Consider the following 19404-nt stretch of genomic DNA (forward strand, 5'->3'; position numbering starts at 1 on the left):
ATCACCACCTTGATTTAACAGTATTGATGTTCTATGAACACGGGATGTTTTTCCATTTGGTTAGGTCTTTAATTTCGTGCAGTGATACTTCATAGTTTTCAGCGTGTAAGCCTTATACTTGTTTTGTTAAATTTATTCCTAAGTATTTTATTATTTTGGATGCTGTTGTAAATGTTTTTTTTTTAAATTTCGTTTTCAGGTTGTTTATTGCGTAGAAATATAATTGGTTTTTTAAATATATATATATATATATTTTGAATTGTAGTAGGATACACATAAAATTTACCATCTTAATCATTAAGGTACATTGTTGTGCAACCGTCACCACCGTCGTCTCCAGAACCTTTTCATCTTCCCAAACTGAAACTCTGTCCTCATTAAATCACTCACACTTCTTCCTTTCCTCAGCTCCCAGCAGCTGCCATCCTAGTTTCTGTCTCTGAATTTCACCGCTGTGGCTACTCTGCGTAAGTGGAATTATATACAGTATTTGTTCTTTCGTGACTGATTCATTTCACTTAGGTCCTCAAGGTTCATCCATGTTGTAAAGTATGTCGGAATTTCCTTCCCTTTTAAGGCTGAATAATAGTCCCTTGAATGTATACACCACATCTTTAATCTGTTCCTCTAGTGACACACACTGGGTTGCTTCTGCCTTTTGGCTCTTGTGAACAGTGCTCCTGTGAACGTGGGTGTGTAAATATCTCTTGGAGATTCTGCTTTCAATTCTTCTGAGGGTGTATCCAGAAGTAGAATTTTTGGTCATGTGGTGGTTCCGGTTGTAATTACATGGAACCACCACGCTGTTGTCTACTGCGGCTGTGCAATTTTACGTTCCTACCACGGTACCTGAGAGTTCCACTTTCCCCGCACACTCACTGACCCTTTTTGTCTGTGTTTGATAGTAGCCATTCTAATGGGCGTGAGGGGAGAAATGCAGTTGTTTTTTTGTATATTGATACCTTATCCTGTCACCCTTGATGAACTTGTTTATTTGCTCTGGGTTTTTTTGTTTTTTTTTTGTTTTTTTTGTTTTTTTTGGTGGTGGTGGTGGTGGTGGTTTCTCAGGGTTTTCTGTATGTGTGATTAGATCATCTGCAAATAAGGATAGTTTTACTTCATTCTTTCCAATCTGGATGCTCTTTGATTTTCTTCCCTAATTGCCCAGGTTAGAATTTGCAGTACAATTTTGTATAGAAACAAGAGTGGACATCCTTATCTTGTTCCTGATCTTAGGCAGAAGCTTTCAGTTTTTCACTACTGAGTGTGATGTTCTCTGTGCGTTGGCCATAGGTGTTCTTTTTGAGTTTTTTTGCCCCCCCTTTTTTTGTGAATCGTGAAAGAATGTTAGATTTTGCCCTGTGTCAACTGAGAAGACCAGGAAGTGTGCTATTCTTTCTGTTAATGTGGCCTCTTATGGTTGCGTATGCTGAACCGTCCTTGTATTTCTGGGATAAATCTCACTTCATTATAGGTGTATGATTCCTTTAATATGCTGCTAAATTAGGTTAGTTTTTGTTGAGGATTTTTTCTTAAGAGATAATTGGCCTGAAGTATTCTTTTCTGGTGATGTTTTGTCTGGTTTTGGTAGGGTGATAACTGGCTTCATAGAATGAGTTAGGAAGCGTTTCCTTCTCTTTACTCTTTAGTTTTTTGTAAGAGTTTCAGTGTTGGTGTTGATTCTTCTGTAATCATTTGGTGAGAATTCACTAGTGAAGCCATCTGGTTCTGGGTTTTCCTTTGTCAGAAGATTTTTGGTTGCCGATTTAGTGCCACTCTTACTATTCTGTTTAGATTCTCTTTCTTCCTGACTCAATTTTGGTGTGTTTCTAAGAATTTGTGCATTTCATCTGATTTGTTCATAGTATTCTTGTAAAATTCTTTTTTTATTTCTGCAAGGTTAAGTAACATCCTTTCTTTTATTTCTGTTTGTAGTCATTTTTCTTGATCCGGCGAAAGGATTATAGTAATTGTTGATCTTTTCAGAGAAACAACTTTTGGTTTTGTTCACTTTCTTCATTTTTCTCCCTGTTCTCCATTTCATCTGTCTCTGCTCTCATCTTTACTATTTCCTTCCTTCTGTCTGCATTGGATTTAGGTTGGCCTTATTTTTCTAGTTTGCGTAGAAAATTGGGTTATTGATTTGAGATTTTTCTTCTTTTTCATATAGGTGTTTACAAGTATAAATTTCCACGTAAGCACTGCTCTCTGCCTCCCATAAATTTTGGTATGTTGCATTTTCATTCTATCTCAATTTTCTGGTTTTCCTGTTGATTTCTTCTTTGATGATTAGGAATGTGTTTAGATTTCTTGTATTTGTGAATTTCTCTTTTTTTTTTTTTTTTTTTGCTATTGATTTCTAATTTTATTCCACCAAGTCTGGAGAACGTTTGCATGACTTCATGTCTCCCTGAGAATGTTCCATGTTTGCTTGATGAGAATGTGTATCTGCTGTTGTTGGGTAGAGTGTCCTATAGATGTTTGTGAGGTCTAGTTGGTTTATAGTGTGGTTCAAGTCTTCTGTTTTGTTGTTACTTTTCTGTCTTGTCACTCATTACTTGAACACCTTAAGCTGAACAGTCTAGCTCAGTTAATACCAGTTAATCTCACTGGTGTACGAAGGCTCTGCTCCTCCTAGCTTTGTTGGCTTCCCCCTTACAAGTTAGTCTTCGTACATAGCGTGCTTGTTACTGCAGATTCCTAACGATTGCCTCCTACCGTGTGGCGGACATTCTTTCGAGGAGATGGGATAAAAAAGTTCCAAACAAATTCATGGTCTTCTCTGTTTACCTGCCTGTGTAGTTCCTTTACTGGTGCTCTTTATTTCTTCACGTGGATTCAAGTTACTGTTTAGTGCCCTTTCATTGCAGCCTGAAGGGTTCCCTTTAAGTATTTCTTGTAGGGCAGGTTAGCTAACAACAATTTTTTTTTCCAGTTCTTGTTTGCCTGGCAGTGTCTGAATCACTCCTTCATTCCAAAGGATAGTTTTATAGATGAAGAGCTCTTGGTTGACGATCTTTCGGCACTAAGATTTTCTTGAATGCCTGGAACCAAGCAGTCTTTGCCGAGGGGCTCCGCACGCACGCAGGGACCGCCATCACCACTCAGCATGGCAGTTGCAGCTGTACTCAGCCTTCAGTTCCTCAGAGCCTCAGATCAACAGAAAGCGAGGGCCTTTGAAGGTCTTTCTAGAGCCTGCGCATGGCCTTCTAGAGCCCTGTGTACATCTCATCATTCAGCTTTTCCATTTTAGCATTAGGCTAAGCCTGATTGTTTGCCATGACTGTTACCACTCTCTCAGGTAGCTGTGCAGTGAAACCGTGCTTCACAAATGCCCCTGGGAGGACGCCCCTTCTGCACCTGCTCGGCTCTGAGGTAATGAAGATGGGAGTCCCAGAGATGGGTCATATAATGACCATTCTTTGGGCATGAGGCTTTGGAGAAACTCCTGCCCTGTTCAGCCCCCCTGCTGGCTGCCAGACTTCCTTTTCACCAGGATTGGGGTTGTTGGTTTTTAGGGTTTCCTTGGAGCTGGAGAGAGGGTTGGGAATAGAGCACTAAAAATGCCACAAAGCTGGGGCGCCTGGGTGGCTCAGTCGGTTAGGTGCCGACTTCAGCTCAGGTCATGATCTCACAGTCTGTGAGTTCGAGCCCCGCGTCAGGCTCTGTGCTGACAGCTCAGGGCCTGGAGCCTGCTTTGGATTCTGTGTCTCCCTCTCTGTCTGCTCCTCCCCCACTCGCACTCTGTCTCTGTCTGTCAAAAATAAACATTGAAAAAAAAGTTAAAAAAAAAAAAATGCCACAAAGCTCAGTGTTCTTAGATTTGGCCATTTTTCTTGAATAAACGCTCCCTAGATTGTTGCAAGCCTTTGGCTAATTTTCAGAGTTCTGAAAGTTTTGATTCTGACAGTTTTTGCCAGTTTTCTCATTGCCCTTATAGAGGAGAGAATTTCCAGAGGTCTTTACCACCACCATTTTTTGCTGACTCACCCCATCTTTTCTTTGTGTTGTTGTAACTTTCTAGTCTCTTAGGGAAAAGAAGGTATGTGAGCCACTCCCTTTGGGAGATGGTGTTCATTGTCACCGTTCATTTTTAAGAGCTATTTTTTTCTTTGTTCATCTAACTGATTCAGTATGGAACTGTAGCAATTAGGTCACCCGGTTTCCCAGAGGTAACCCGCGTTGTTAGTTGGCACATCCTTCCACACTTCTGCCAACGCAAATGTACATACTGTCCTGGGGGCCTGAGACGATGCCTTTCCCCACATGTTTTCTAGCATGTGCCCGCTCACATGTGGACATGCGTACTTTCACGAAGCGAATATGGGGGCTCAGCATATGCAGTCGCTCTGCTTCTTTCTCTTCATCCTGGGGATTTATTTCTTGTGTGTCCTTCAAGGCTTTTCCAGTGCGCATCTGGATGTGACCTGTGGATGCACTTCTTTTTCTTTCCTTTTTTTCTTTTTAGGTAAAGTGACATCACTTCCACTCACCTGAATTGCTTTTTTCCTTGAATAAACGTTGGCGAGTTTTACCTTTACCTCTTCTGTTAGCTGGATGTCATCTACCCATTCCTTCACGTATCAAGTGGCTTTCTGTGTCCTGGCCCGTGAGAGCGGATGCATGCACTGCAAAGTTGTTTCCAGACCTCGCTGTTACAGTTAGGCTGCACTGAACGTCCCCGACCTGGTGACATTCATAGGTTTGCCAAAGTCTGGGGATACCCACATTTAAAATTTGACGGAAACCAGCGACTTGACTTTCAAAAGGTTGTGCCGATTTGTCTTTTCCCCAGCAACGTGAAGTTGCTTGTTGGCCATACCCTCCTCTTCCTGAATATTACAAGTTTAAAGATTTGTTCATCCGATGGCCAGAATTGAGCCCGACCGTTTTGTGAGACTGGTTGGTCGTTTTGGAAAGGTGCTTGCTGCCAGCTGCCCTGCTCCCATGGAGGGCTGGGGTTTCCTGGGGTTGGAGCCAGGCCCCGCCCCCACTAGTGCTGGTGCGCACCTGGAGGTGGTGACCTTCAGCACCCTTGTGCTCACCTCAGCTCTCCCGTCAGTCGCTGACACCGCTTGGCGCTTTCTTAACAGGTGGCAACCGGGAAGTGGAAGCAGATAAGTAAATACTGCCCCCTCGATCTCTACTCAGGGTAAGAGAACACTTCTCCTTTGTCCCTATGTCACCTTCCATGGGGGTGGTGGTGGGGTGTGTTCTGTGAGGGGTGGGGGTGGGGTGGGCAGGGGGGGCGTGCTCTGCGGTGGTGGGGCGGGGGGCTGGGCAGGGCTCCCGGTTCTTGTCTGGGTTCCTGTCCGGGAGTTGCCTCTTCGGGTGACCTTTGGGAGGAGGTGGCTGGGGAGATGTTACCACCAGGAAGGGCTAGAGAGTGGGGTGGGCACGGGGGGCAGTGATGGGGAGCCTCCCCGAGGACGGCTGGGGGGATGTGGCTCCTTGACCCACAGAGCCTGAGGTTCCTGGCAGCCGCCCCCAGGCCCATGTCCCGAGTCAGGGCCCCTGAGCCACAGGCGGCTTGCAGTCCTATCAGTAGTGTCTTCTCGTCGTAGGAATGAACAGAGAATGCACTTTGCTTTGAAGAGCTTGTTACAGGAAGCTCAGAACAACTTAAAGATATTTAAGGTAAGAGTAGCTTCTGTTTCCAGGCGCTTGAGCAGTGGGGCCAGTGGGAGTCCAAACTGGGTTGAGTGAACCCGTGGTGCATCGCCTCTGTGACCTTGCAGGTGAGGGTGTCTGGGCTGGGGCTGCCGTGGCAAAGTCCTGCGGTCCTTTTTCCGAGCCTCGTTCCACAGGTGTGGCATCCTGTGACCCCTGGAGTGTGAGACTTTAGCTCCTTGAGCACTGGGCGGCCTTGGGCCCAACTCTGGTTCCTGGATGAGGATGGCCCTGACTCCGTTGGGCTGTGTCCCTGGGGTACCTCTGTGCATCTCTGATGGGGTGGCCACACCTGTGCTTTTGCTCGTGGATCATTCAGGGAACTTCTAATTCCCAGGTCTTGTCAGTCGGTGAGTTCTCAAAGTCCTGTGGCTCATCACCCCGCATCCTGGCTGGGTGGGGGAAGGTTTCTGCACACGGAGCCCTCGCCATCAGCACAGGCACGGCCATCTGCGGGCTCCCTGAGGCCCCGGGGTCACCTGCTGGCAGGAGTCGGGGCCTCCGTGGAGGGGGTGGGAGCAGGACTGGCCCAGATCTGGAGGAGAGCTCAGTGTGGCCTGTGTTGGAAATGTGTCCCCTCAGGTCCTCCTCGTCATCTCCCTTCCTCCTCATCCTGCCCCCAGCCCCGGGGATGTCCTCATTGGTGTTATGTGTGTGCGAGAGTCCAGGGGTCCAGGCTCGCGAGCACTGGATGTGTGTGGAGAAGCAGGGCTGTCGTATGTGGGCGGCCTTGTGCCCTCTGTGTCCCGCTCCACGTGGATGGTGCTGCTCTGTGCACTGCATGCCCCTCAGCGGGCTTGGGCGGGCGGGGAGCCTGTGTGACGAGCTTTTTCCCATCTGGCTCAGAAATGTGGTCCCAGTGAACTGCGTTCACCCCGTCTGCCTCCACCTTCCTGAATCCAGAAAAAGAGGACAGATTTCACAATCAATTCTTTTTTGTTTGTTTAAAATTTATTTATTTAAATTCGAGTTAGCTAACATACAGTGTAGTATTGGTTTCAGTAGATCCCAGTGATTCATCACTTACATATGGCACCCAGTGCTCATCACAAGTGCCCTCCTCAATGCCTGTCACCCACCCGGCCCATCCTCCACCCACCTCCCCTCCGGCAACCCTGTTTGCTCTCTATATTTAAGAGTTTCTCTCTTTTTGTAATGTTTATTTATTTTTGAGAGACAGAGGGAGACAGAAGACCCAAAGCAGGCTCTGAGCTGACAGCAGAGAGCCTGATGTGGGGCTTGAATTCATGAACTGTGAGATCATGACCTGAGCCGAAGTCTGATGCTTAACCAACTGAGCCACTCAGGTGCCCCTTAAGAGTCTCTTATGGTTTGTTTCCCTCTCTGTTTTTATTTTTTCTTCCCTTCCCCTATGTTCATCTGTTATGTTCCTTAAATTCCACGAGTGAAATCATAAGATATTTGTCATTTTCTGCCTGACTTACTTTGCTTAACGTAACACTTTCTAGCTCCATCTGCCTCATTGGAAATGGCAAGATTTCATTGTTTTTGGTCACCAAATAGTATTCCACTCTGTGTATGTATGTATATATCCATTCATCAGTTGATGGACATTCGGGCCCTGCATAATACGAATTTAGTGCCATCGTGTTATCTGTAGATTTGGTGTTTCTGGTGATAGTCTCTGGTCGTTTGTAGCCTTTGCTGCTTTGGTCTTTTTTTTTTTTTTCTTTCTTTTTCTCCACTGAGAGAGTTCCCCTTAAAATTTCCTGCAGGGCTGGTGGAGTGGTCATGAACTCCTTCAGTTTTTGTTTGTCTGGGAAAGCCTTGATCTCTCCTTCTGTTCCTAATGACAGCCTTGCTGGATAAAGGGTTCTTGGCTGCATATTTTTCCTATTCAGCACATTGACTATTTCCTGCCAGTCCCTTCTGGCCTGCCAAGTTTCAGTGGACAGGTCTGCTGCTACCCTTATGTGTCTACCCTTGTAGGTTAAGGCCCATTTGCCCCTTGCTGCTTTCAGAATTCTTTCTTTATCTTTGTATTTTGCCAGTGTCACTATGATATGTCTTGGTGTTGAACCGTTTCTGTTGATTTTGAAGGGAGTTCTCTGTGCCTCTTGGACTTGGATGCCTGTTTCCACCCCCCAGATTAGGGAAGTTCTCGGGTATAATTTATTCAGATAAACCTTCTGCCCCTTTTTCCTGTCTCTTCTTGTGGGACTCCTGTGATATGGGTATTGTTTCACTTCATTGAATCACTTAGTTCTTTCATTCTCCCCTTGTGATTTAGTAATTTCCTTTTGTCACCTGCATCATTTTCCATGATTTTGTTTTTATTTTCTATTTCACCTGGTCTCTCCCCTGCTTCTTCTAGCCTCACTGTCAATGTATCTAGTTTGTTTTACATCTCAGTTATGGCATTTTTTAATTTCATCCTGAATGGGTCTCAGGCCTTTGATTTCTGCAGCAAGAGTTTCTCTGGTGTCTTCTTCGCTTCTTTCAAGCCCAGCTCGTAGTCTTATGACTGTTGTTCTGAATTCTTGTTCAGTTATGTTGCTTATATCCGTTTTGAGTAAGTCCCTGGTTGTGATTTCTTCTTGACCTTTCTTTAGGGGAGAATTCCTCATTTGGCTAAGTTTCTGTTTTTGCGTGTTTTAAAAGCTTGCTATGTTTCCTGCACCAGAGAGTACCGCTGTGTTAAAGGGGTCATACACTGTCCAGGGCTTTGCAGTTCAGGAGGGGTTTCTGGTGTGTGCTGTGTACCTTGTGCTCTTGTGTTTTGGCTGCTCTTTCCCGCTGGTCAGTGCTCTGCAGAGCTCCCCCTTGCTTGCCGTGGGGGAGTGTTTGGACCTTTAACTAGGTGTGCTTTGATTCGTTTGTTGAAGTAAGCTAGGAAAAAAGGAGAAAAAAAATAAAACCCTGATCCCAAAAAAAGAAAAGGAAAGGGAGTAAAAAAACAGAAAACTATAAAGCTGATTCCAAAGAAAAAGAAAGGAGGGACGTCTGGGTGGCTCAGTCGGTTAAGCTCCAACTTCAGCTCAGGTCATGATCTTGCAGTTTGTGAGTTCAAGCCCCACATCAGGTTCTGTGCTGACAGCTCACAGGCCTGGTGCCTACTTAAGGATTCTGTGTCTCCTTCTCTCTGCCCCTCCCTGCTTGTGTTCTGTCTGTCTGTCTGTCTCTCTCAAAAATAAACAAACATTAAAAAAGAAAAAAGAATTAAAAAGACTGATCCACAAAATAAATAGAAGGAAATGATAAAAAAAAACAAACCCCAGAAACTATGAGGCTGATTCCAATAGGAAAAACAAAAAACAAAAACTGCAGGTATCATTTAAATTAAAAAAATTTTTTTAAATGTTTTTATTTATTTTTGAAGGAGAGACAGAGCATGAATGGGGGAGGGGCAGAGAAAGAGGGAGACACAGAATTTGAAGCAGGCTCCAGGCTCTAAGCTGTCAGCATAGAGCCCGACGCGGGGCTCGAACTCACAAACTGTGAGATCATGACCTGAGCCCAAGTCGGACGCTTAACCGGCTGAGCCACCCAGGCGCCCCTGCAGGTGTCATTTTAAAGCACTCGATTTTCAGTACACTTGGTGCATCAGGGGGCTGGCTGTACTGATCTTCTGGAGGAGAGGCCCACTGTGCTGGCTCAGAGTCTTGGCCCAGTAGATAAGCAGTTGACGGGGACAGGGGACGGTGTCTGCTGTGAGCAGGTCCCGCCTCCACTGGGGGCCTCTCCGTGGCTCTCCGAAGTCCTGCCGTGTTGTTGAAGGGAAAGTGGCGCCATCCCAATCTCTCGTCCCCAGACGGATTCTCATACTCCCCCACTGTTCAGGCAGCCGTCACAGAGTAGCGAAGGCAGTCAGCTCCCTGTGCGCCACAGCTCTCCCGTGTTTCTTCTTTGGTGTGCTTCGGGGATTCAAAACCCGAAATGTTAGAGGACTTGGCACCACGTGGATCCTCGCCCCTCCTCCAGAGTAGAGCCTCTGTGTGTTGTGTCTGAAGCCCTTTGTCCCCAAGAAAGACCCACGCCTGCACAACGTGCTGAATTTGTGGTGTAGCACTGCTAAAAGCATCAAGGCTCATGTTCCCTCTGGGTGTGCCTCTGTCTCCTGCTGAGAAAAGGTCTTTGGCTGGTGCCTGCAGGGTCTTTTGCCCTTAGGGAGGCAATATACCCTGTTCCAACAGTACTCTAGGAAGGGGACTGTCCACGCACCTCACACCTGCTAAGCTGTCTCCTCCAACCGTGGGGATCATTCTGCCATTCTGCAGATGGATTTTCCTGGGTTTTCCAAGTGACCTGGCCTCAATATGGTTGTGTTTGAGGGACGAGGAAAGCCCAGGGTCCCCCTGCTTCTCCTCTGCCATCTTAACTCCTCCTCAGTTCTTATTTTTAATTCTTACAGAGACTGAAGGAATTTCATATTTAAAGCCTAAAGATAAATTCTCCTTCAGCTGCGGATTGATTTGGAACAATCTGGAACCTTCAGTGAGGCTAGTATTTTTCCCGGTGGACCCTTTTCTGACTGTGCTTGCCTGCTGGGCCCGCAGCGAGGGGAGTGGCTTGGCCCCTGCTGTGGGGCGGGGCCTGGAGGGCTTGCTTTTGCCAAAATCAGAGTGGAAACAACACAGGGGTTGCGATAATAGTTCCAAAAGAGTGAGATTAAGAGAAGGGACACAGAATGGCTTTTTTTTTTTTTTTTTTTTTAACGTTTACTTATTTATTTTGAGACAAAGAGCACAAGCAGGGGATGGATAGAGGGAGACAGAGAGAGAATCCCAAGCAGGCTCCAGGCTGTCAGCACAGAGCCCGATGTGGGGCTTGATCCCACGAACCATGAGGTCATGACTCGAGCTAAAACCAAGAGTTGGATGCTTAACCAGCTGAGCCCCCGAGGTGCCCCCAGCATGGCTTTTTAAGATAATACCAGGAGCAGTGAAGCCCATCACTGCAAGTGCCATCGCTGCTTGTGAGTCAGGCTTTGGTTCTCAAGTTCAGGTGTGCCCCGTTGCCTGCTGTGGGAGCCGCCTCCCCGTTGGCCCGACTCCACAGCTGTGGCTGTATCCACCCCCACACTGGACGCTTGTGAGACGTGGGGGACATGCAGCTTTGTCGTGGAGCCCAGGGCAGTGGCGCTCCAGGGAAGGTCACATGATGTCCTTGAGTGGCTGTACTTGTATAGATTTTAGACACTGGGGAGAAGAGGCTTTCCACTGTCCAGCAGTCACTCAGCTGCTCACAGGCCTGGAGAAGGGCAGCTGTGCGGGGGCTGAGGTGGCTCTTGTCCTGGACTGTGGGCCGAGCCCTGGGCCCACCTCTTGGCTGCAGTCCCCAGGGCCTGGTTTTGCTTAGCGCTTCATTGTGGTCCACTCCCCCCAGGGACTCCTGCGTACCCTTTGCCTTCTTCCTGCAGCAGGGCCCATGTCCAGGGTCAGTCGTCTCATGAGGGTTCCCCTGGCCCCATGGCCAGCAGGGGCCTCAGCTGTGTGCCTCTTACTCAGATGTCCGTACCTCTGAGCTTGGATGTGTGACAGGACACCCAGTGGAGGCACTGTGCGCCACTGAACCCCCGAGCTTGATGAGGGAGGAATGCCCTGTCCACGCCTCCTGGGCCGGGTTGATTCTCCTCTGCCACCTGAGGACAGAGCTGTGACTACCCTGCTTTGTATTCTCCACTGCGTAACAGTCACATACCGTCTCTCATGGTTTCTGGGGCCTGGAATCGAGCAGCACAGCTGGCTCTGGCTCGGCCCTCTGGGGGCTGTGTCCCCTCTGATGGCTCGGCCCTCTGGGGGCTGTGTCCCATTTTATGGCTTGGCCCTTCGATATCTCGGCCTTCTGGAGGCTGTGTCCTCTGATGGCTTGGCCAGGGCCCAAGACCGTGCTTCTAGGATGGCACCTTGGTTTCTGGCCGCGGGGGGCACGAGGGGCTGCTCAGCGTGGCTGTGTGGTTTGAGGGGAGGCATGGGAGGGAAGCCACAGCGTCTTTTACACCTTACTCTTGTAGGGGATGTGCGGCTACTTCGCCTTTGCAGTGGGAGAGGGCCGCAGGGTGTATCAAGGGGCCACTGGGGACCGTGTGAAGGCTGCTGACCGCCCCGTCTCTCCTATGTGGGAACCAGGGGCAAGGAGTCGGTCACTCCCCTGGGTTAGCTGTGGCTCACGGGTCACAGGGTCAGCCTGCTGGGCACCCCTGCTCACAGCCCTGGGAGTGTGGTGCCATGGGGGATTCTTTGCTAGACTTGGTTTTAAAAGGCTGGATGGCCTTGAAGATGAAACTCTCCACACTAATGACACTGGCAGCCTCACCTGCCCTGCAGAGGACAGGACTGACGTCCACACTGGCTGAGAAGTCTGTGTGTCCCCCAGTAGCATGGGCATCACGTGGCTTCTCGAGCGACAGGCCGGGGTCTTTGGGAGTTTGGGCCTAGGGCTGAGGTTGCCTGAGGCCCCGCGTAGTGCACGTTCTCCGGAGGCTTTGTGTCTCAGGCCAGGCCGGTCCTCACTTTTTGAGAACGTTTTCTTTTTCGTGTTCTAATGGGGTTTGACTCTTGGTCAGTGACATGGTGTGTGAAGGTGGGTCTGGGAAACCCAGACAGAGACAGGTAGGGGGTCAAGTCCCTTTACCTGCTCAGTGGGCAGGGACAGAGGTATTTCGCCCCAGCCTGTGGAGTTGACACCGTCCTGTCTCTCTCTCCGCCTAAAGAATGGTGAGCTGATTTATGGCTGCAAAGACGCCCGCAGTCCCGTGGCCGACTGGAGCGAGCTTGCACACCACCTGAAGCCGTTCTTCTTCCCGTCCAACGGCCTGGCTGGCGGGCCCCACTGCACAGGTGCCGTGATCCGGGAGCTGGTGCGTGTTATCACACGGGTGCTGCTGAGCGACTCTGAAAAGGGCCGGGCCGGCGCCCTGAGGCTGGGGCCAGGCCTGCAGGGCCCTCGTGTCTGTGAAGCCAGCCCTTACGGCAGGAGCCTGCGCCACCAAGGTAGGCCACGCTGGGTGTAGGGGCGGGCAGAGCGTGTGGTGCATCCTGCCAGGGTCCTGCCTGGCTTCACGGAGCACTTGTGGGAGCAGCCTGGGCCCCGTCGGGGCCCCCCAAAGCCCCCCAGCCCCCGTGGGGAGACCTCCCCGCCGTCTCATCTTTTATCTGGGTTTTTAAGTTGCGGTACACGTTTGGGCTGTAGGGTTTTCCCTGAAAACATCGCCCCCTGTGTCTGTGCGTCCTCTGGTTTGTCAGGGGCTTTCCTACAGTCTCCCGTCTCGTGGTTGCCACCCTGGAAGGGTAGGTTTTCTGTGGCTGGTGGAGAACTGGGGCTCAGAGGGTCAGGGTCCCACAGCTCAAGGCCCTTGCGGGTGGGGCGGGGGGCCCAACTGTGACTCAGTGGGTGTCCCGGCTTTGAGGCCGCCCCGTGGGTGGTTTGGGCTTTTGCTGTGAATGTTCATGGGATCCTCGTTTGTCCCTTTGCCGCCTGCTGGTGGGCTCCATACGTCCGGCCTGCGGCGTGTGGGAGAGCCACAGCCAGGAGCCGGGAGGTCAGGGTGTCAGTACTGCACACGGCTGCAGCTCCCCCTGCAAGGACTCAGACCCATCCTGGTGTTTGTTCCTGGGACACGGCTGCTCCTTAGAAGGCTGAGAGATGGGCCGGGACCCCGACTTCCCAGGCCTCACAGCACCTGCTGCACGGCAGGGACCCAAGAACGCTCGCTTGTGGGATGGACCTCGCGTCCACACTGACCACGATGACCACTCCCTGCTGCGGGTATCAGTGGCAGCTTTGACCGCCATCCTGTGTGGCCACCCGCCCATCAGCCTGGGTTGTGGTTCGGGGCCCCGCAGACACAGTTGTGCAGATGTGATGACGGTGTGGTCACTTTAAATTTTGTGCTTGGCTCATCTAACTTGAGGGCCGTCTCTGCACTGAGACCTGGGCTGGGGTGTGGACTTGGAGGCCCTGGACAGGGAGAAGCAGGAGACACGGGGCCCCTGCTGGTCTGTGGTGCCCGGCCCCGTGCCCCAGCAGTTCTGTGAGGCAGGGTGTAGCCTGTCCCCAGGCTGTGTTCCATCCTTGACGGTAAACCTCTTGTTTTCCCGATGTTCTTGGTAGGAAAAAGCGCCCCGGAGTGCTCGGGGTTACCGAAGGGCTGTCTTCTGTACAAAACCCTCCAGGTGCAGATGTTGGACCTGCTGGACATCGAAGGCCTCTACCCTCTGTACCGGCGGGTTGAGCGGTACCTGGAGGAGTTTCCTGAGGAGAGGTGAGGCCCAGGCCCTTGGCACCCCTGTGCTGCCTAGGCTGAGTGGGCCCCGAGCTTTCCTGAGGGGAAGACGGGGCTGGGGGAAAGGGGTCATCCTAATGGGAGGACTGCCCGCCCAGCCTGGGGTTCGGTTCCTGTGGCAGGAGCAGGGCTGGCTGGCAGTCCTGTCCTGAGTCGGCGGAGCCTGCAGGGGGCAGTGCTGCTCCACAGCCGCCCGGCCGCTCCTGCCACCTGGCCGCCCTCCCTCCAGGGGGGTCTCCCGGGTCGGTGCCACAGGCTTGTGGCTGGGCTGCGGTATTCCCGGATCTGGACCCCCTGTCTCCCCAGCCGCCACCCCTCACTAGCGTCTCTGACTGGATGCCATTTGTCACAGCAGGAGACAGCCTGGGCTTCCTGGTTCTGGTCTTGCACGTTCTGTTTAAAACTAACGCTTCAGAATGATGTTTAGTGTCAGGAAGAGGTGGGTCTTCTAGGTGTTCTTTAAAGGCAGATGTGTGATTGTTAGATCGTTAGCAGTTTCAGAAACCGTTTCCGGGCAGCTTTGCCATCCTGTTTTTTGCGCTTTCTCCTTCAGAAAAACATTGCAAATAGATGGGCCTTATGATGAAGCGTTTTACCAGAAGTTGCTTGATCTTTCCACCGAGGACGACGGGACAGTGGCCTTTGCACTGACGAAGGTGGGCGGACCCTTCTGGAAACGCTGTGTGCTCCTTAGGTTCTTCACACTAGCTTGGGGCTTTCCTAAGACATGTGGTTTTCCATTACCTGTCCCTGGTGGTTAAAGCAGAAAAACTGGGATTAAAAAAAAGGGGGGCTGAGTGTCCCCCAGGTGGCCTGGGGAAGGTGACACGTCAGCTTTCAGGGAGGATTTCCGTTCTTCCTGTTGGCTCCAGGCCACCCAGCCCCAGCCCTGTGGCCGTGTGTGGGTGGCATCCCTCCCCAGAACTCGGGCCAAGGGCAGCCTGGGAGGATGTCCCCAGGAGGAGGCCTGGTCCTGCCGAGGGACTTTGAGGCTCACTGAACCTGCATAGGAGAAAGCGTCTTTACTTTCAGTGCCCTCTGACTGAAATGCTGCATTTCCTCCATTGTGAATGTGGCAACAACCACTGTCGGGTCATCAGGACCCCCGACTTTGCCACCGAGAGAAACCAGACCTCTTGTTTCACACGATCGTTGCCGTAGATACCACCTCGCGGTACCTGAGCTTTTGTGGCGCAGGACTGTGTCCTGCGTTGTTTTAAACAGTATTCTGGCATTTGATAGAGTCATCCTGCTGTTTATTTTCTGCATTTAAAGATGTTATTCTGAGAGGGACCCATAGGCCTCACTGTGCTGTCACGGGTTTTGCTAAATGCTAACGCGGCTGGTTGCGAGTGAGGGACACGAGGGAGGTGTAGAGCAGATGACCCCCTCCAGGTACACGTGGGAGCCTTGGCTCACCTGCTTGGGGCCCCACGCGGCTCTGGCTGCCCCTCTCCTGCAGCGCTCATGGTGTCGAGGAAGACGACGGAGGTGGCTCCTCCCGAGTGCAGGGCCATGGTGGGGAGTTCTCTGAGGTGCTCGGGGCAGAGCTGTGCTCAGGGTGGGGAGACAGCCAAATGTGGAGCCTCTGCACCAGAATAAAGCGACAGTCTGCCCTACGTTGTCTGCAACTTGGGGGCACATTGCTTCTCTTTCCAAAGAAGCTGTATGAAAGACTTCTTTTTTGTACGTTTCTATATTTTTCAGAGTTGTTACCAGATAAATAGGTAAACATGTGTGTGTAACCATAATTTTGTGGTGAGGGACCCAGGCAGTCATTACTCCACTGCCAGAATGGCTGAAACCAGTGCCACCCCGGGCTGGTGCAGGGCGTTGCCGCGGAGAAACCGGTCACTTGACCGTGCCAGGGGTGGGTAGGAAACCGTGTGGGGAAACACGAAAGCTTCTCACAAACTAAACCTGCATGAACCCTGCCACCTGGCCTCTCTCTCCGGGGCATGTGTCACAGAGAAGGGAATGCTTCTTCTCACAAGCCCTGAGCACTGGACACAACCCCAGGGGTCCACCAGCAGGTGACCTACGGCAGCTGACACGCTGGCAGTGCTAAGCAACCAGTGACCTGGCCACATCACCAGGGTGCCATGCGGGGTGACGGAACTGGTCCCAGAAGGTTACACACTAGGATTGTTTCTGTGACATTCTTTTTTAGAGGTTTTATTTTCAAGTAATCGCTATGCTCAACATGGGACTTGAACTCACAACCCTGAGATCAAGAGTTGTGGGGTCTACCGACCGAGCCAGCCAGACGCCCCTCTCTGACATTCTTGGAATGACAAAGATGAGTGGTGGCCGTGGTTTGGGGAGGTGGAAGGAAGGTGGGTGTGGCTATAAAGGTCAATGCAAGGCATCCTTGTGACGGGTCTGCTGTGTATCCTACCGTGGTGGTGGGTGAACGCGTGTGGCCACACTACACGCGCACACACTGGAATGAAACTGCAGAGAGTACCAGTGTCCCTGTCTTTGCTGGATGCCATCCTGTGTGAGGTTTGCAAGATGTCATCATTGAGGGAGGCTCGGTGAAAGGTGCTCGGGTCTCTGCGTTATTTCTTACACCAGCACGTCAACCTAGAATTACCTCCAGAACAATCTAATGAAAAGGATTCAAGCAGTGAGTAGACTGTGTAATTGTGACCGTGCTCCTGCCCTTCTGTCTCTGTTTGGGAGACTGCCCACGTTACATGCACCGGTTGCCAGCACGCATTTAGCAGACCGTCGCTTGAGGTCTCTTTGTTGGGATGTAAGGGTCTGCCTGTTTTTGTTTTAGGGAGTTAGGTTCTGGTAGGTGCGAACCTGAAGAGGGCTGGCTGTGGAGGCAAGTGGTGGAGCAAGTGGAGGTCATTCTGATGCTACAGACGAAATTCCTTCAAGAACTCACTGAGCCTCCGACCTCTGATGAGCTGAGGGACTATTCCCTTCATTTTGAGGGTCCGGAAACTGTAGCCCGAAGAGACCCCTGATGTATCGTGTAGAATTCCACAGGAGGGTCAACACGCTTGTGGAAAGGGCCGGACAGATGCTTGAGACGGCTCAGAGCCTCTGGCCTCTTACACGTGCTCAACGTGCCATGTAGTTCAGAGGTAGCCATAGATCAGCCCAAACCAGTGCCGCTGTGTTCCAGTCAAACTTCATGTACAAAACAGGTGGTGAGCTGGGTCTGGCCCCTGGCCCGTGGCTCGCTGACCTCTGTTTACTTTGCATGTCAGCTTTTATGTTCCGTTTTTCACTCCATTGGTTTGGAAGTTGCACATTCTGTTCCTATCCTTGAAGTGGTTACTTGTCCGGTCTAATGTTAGTGACTTCACCCACCCACCCTGCCCCACCACACACACTCGGAACACGAGGAACTGGGTTCACTCCACTTCTCACTCCCACCTTTCAGGCAGCTGCTTGTCTGGGGTTCTTGTTCTTTTCTAAAGTCGCAGTTTACAGTACTGTTTACTCCTGTCTTTGCCCATCGTTCTTACATCTTACTTAGAACTTTCCTTTGTTGCCTTTTTTTTTTTCGATAATGGGTTTACTGAGATATACCTTACATGTCATACAACTTACCTGTTTAAAGTAACTCCGTGGTTTCCACTACATGTGCACCTATCCCCAGTCAATTTTAGAACATTTTCATCACCTCAGAAAGAAATCTTCTCCACCGCACCCCCTCCCACCCCCCAGCTCTAAGCACCCACCAAGACTTTCTGTCTCTGCGGATGTGCCTAGTGCAGTCACTGCGTATACACGGAGTCCTTCAATCCTTGGTCCATTATGACTGGCTTCCTTCACTTGGCATGTTTCCCAGGTTCATCTGCATTGTAGCATCCATCAATACTGTCTGCCTTTTATAGCTGAAAAGTACTCCATTCTACGGGCACATTCCATTTTATGCATTTATTACTGGTGGACATTGAGTTGTTTCCACTTTTTGGCTATTACGAATAATGCTGCTATAAATGTTTATATACAAATTGTTGTGCGGACATGTTTTTATTTTTCTCAGCTATACACATAGGAGTGGAATTGGTGGGTCAAATGATAACATACGTTTAATTCTATTGGGATCTGCCAGACTGTTTTCTAGAGTGGCTGTCCCATTTGACATTCCCACTTAACTTAAAAAAATTTTTTTAATGTTTATTTTTGAGAGAGAGAGAGAGTGAGGGAAGGAAGGAGGGGGGGGGGGGAGAGAGAGAGAGAGAGAGAGAGAGAGAGAGAAAATGAATGGGGGAGGGTCAGAGAGAGAGAGAGGGAGACACAGAATCTGAAGCAGGTTCCAAGCTCCCAGCACTCAGCAGAGAGCCTGACATGGGGCTTGAACTCACGAATGGGGGGAGATCATGACCTGAGCGGAAGTCACATGCTTAACGACTGAGCCACCCAGGCGCCTTTCCGATTTGGATGCCTTTAATGTCTTTTCCTTGCATAGCTGCCCTAGCTAGAATTTTTAGTACAATGTGAAACAGATGTTGCAAGAAGAGACATCCCTGATTTGTTCCTGGTTTTGTTGGGATAGCATTCAGTCTTTCATCATTATGTACATGTTAGCTGTGGGCTTTTCATAGATAATCCTTTATCAGGTTTTCATAGATAATCCTTTATCAGGTTGAAGAACGTCCCTTCTTTTCCTAATTTGTTGAGTGTTTTTGTCAAGAAAGGATGTTGCAGTTTATCGAAGATCTTTTCTGTAGCAATTGAGATTATCATTGTTTTTCTTTTTCTTTCTTTTTTTTAAAAATCCTGTAGATAAGGCATATTACATTAATTTGTTTTTGGATGTTAAAACCAACCTCACATTCCTGGGATAAATCACACGAGGTCATGGCATATGATCGTTCGTATATGTTGCTAGATTCAATTTGCTATTATATTGTTGAGGATAATAGTATCCACATTTATAAGAGATACTGGTCTGGAATTTGCATTTCTTATGATGTCTGTTTTGGTTTTGGTTGTCAGGTAATACTGGTCTTGTCAAGTCAGTTGGGAAGAATTCCAGCTTCTTACTTTTTGGAGGGGTTTGAGAAGGATTGATGTTAAGTATTCTTTAAGTATTTGATAGAATTCAAATACTTGAATACTTGAAGCCACTTGAAGCCACCTGGGCCTGCACTTTTCTTTGTAGTTAGTGTTTTGATGCCCAGTTCAGTCTTTTTTGTAGTTCTGATGATACAGTTTCTTTGAGTCAGTTTTGATAGTTTGTGGCTTTTTAGGAGTGTGTCCATTTCATGAAAGTTGTCTAATATATTGGCCTACAATTGCTAATAGTTTTTTTCTTCAAGTAAACCCTTTATCTTATTATTAATATTTTTATAGTGTATTTATTTTGAGGGGGGGGGGGTAGAGCAAGGGAGACTGAGCATCCCAAGCAGGCTCCATGCTATCAGCTCCTAGCCTGACATGGGGCTCAATCCCGTAAACTGTGAGATGATGACCTGAGTTGAAATCAAGGGTCAGACATCCACCACCCAGGTTCCACTCAA

General features: G+C 49.6%; 1 protein-coding gene across 4 annotated transcripts in view; it reads left to right on the forward strand.

Annotated features, from left to right (window-relative positions):
• The window catches only part of IPPK (inositol-pentakisphosphate 2-kinase), a 48536-nt gene that overhangs the window by 16960 nt on the left and 12172 nt on the right, over window positions 1-19404 (forward strand). For all 4 annotated transcript variants that reach the window (XR_007146437.1, XM_047830868.1, XM_047830869.1 and 1 more), the window contains 5 exons: window positions 5094-5152; window positions 5565-5637; window positions 12344-12623; window positions 13744-13894; window positions 14469-14571. Coding sequence is in view for 3 of the 4 variants with exons in the window: in XM_047830868.1 (XP_047686824.1) it covers window positions 5094-5152; window positions 5565-5637; window positions 12344-12623; window positions 13744-13894; window positions 14469-14571 (666 nt within the window). In the remaining variant the exon portion in view is untranslated. The remainder of the gene's footprint in view (window positions 1-5093; window positions 5153-5564; window positions 5638-12343; window positions 12624-13743; window positions 13895-14468; window positions 14572-19404) is intronic.

Source organism: Prionailurus viverrinus, chromosome D4 (assembly GCF_022837055.1).
Source record: "Prionailurus viverrinus isolate Anna chromosome D4, UM_Priviv_1.0, whole genome shotgun sequence".
Classification (NCBI taxonomy): domain Eukaryota; kingdom Metazoa; phylum Chordata; class Mammalia; order Carnivora; family Felidae; genus Prionailurus; species Prionailurus viverrinus.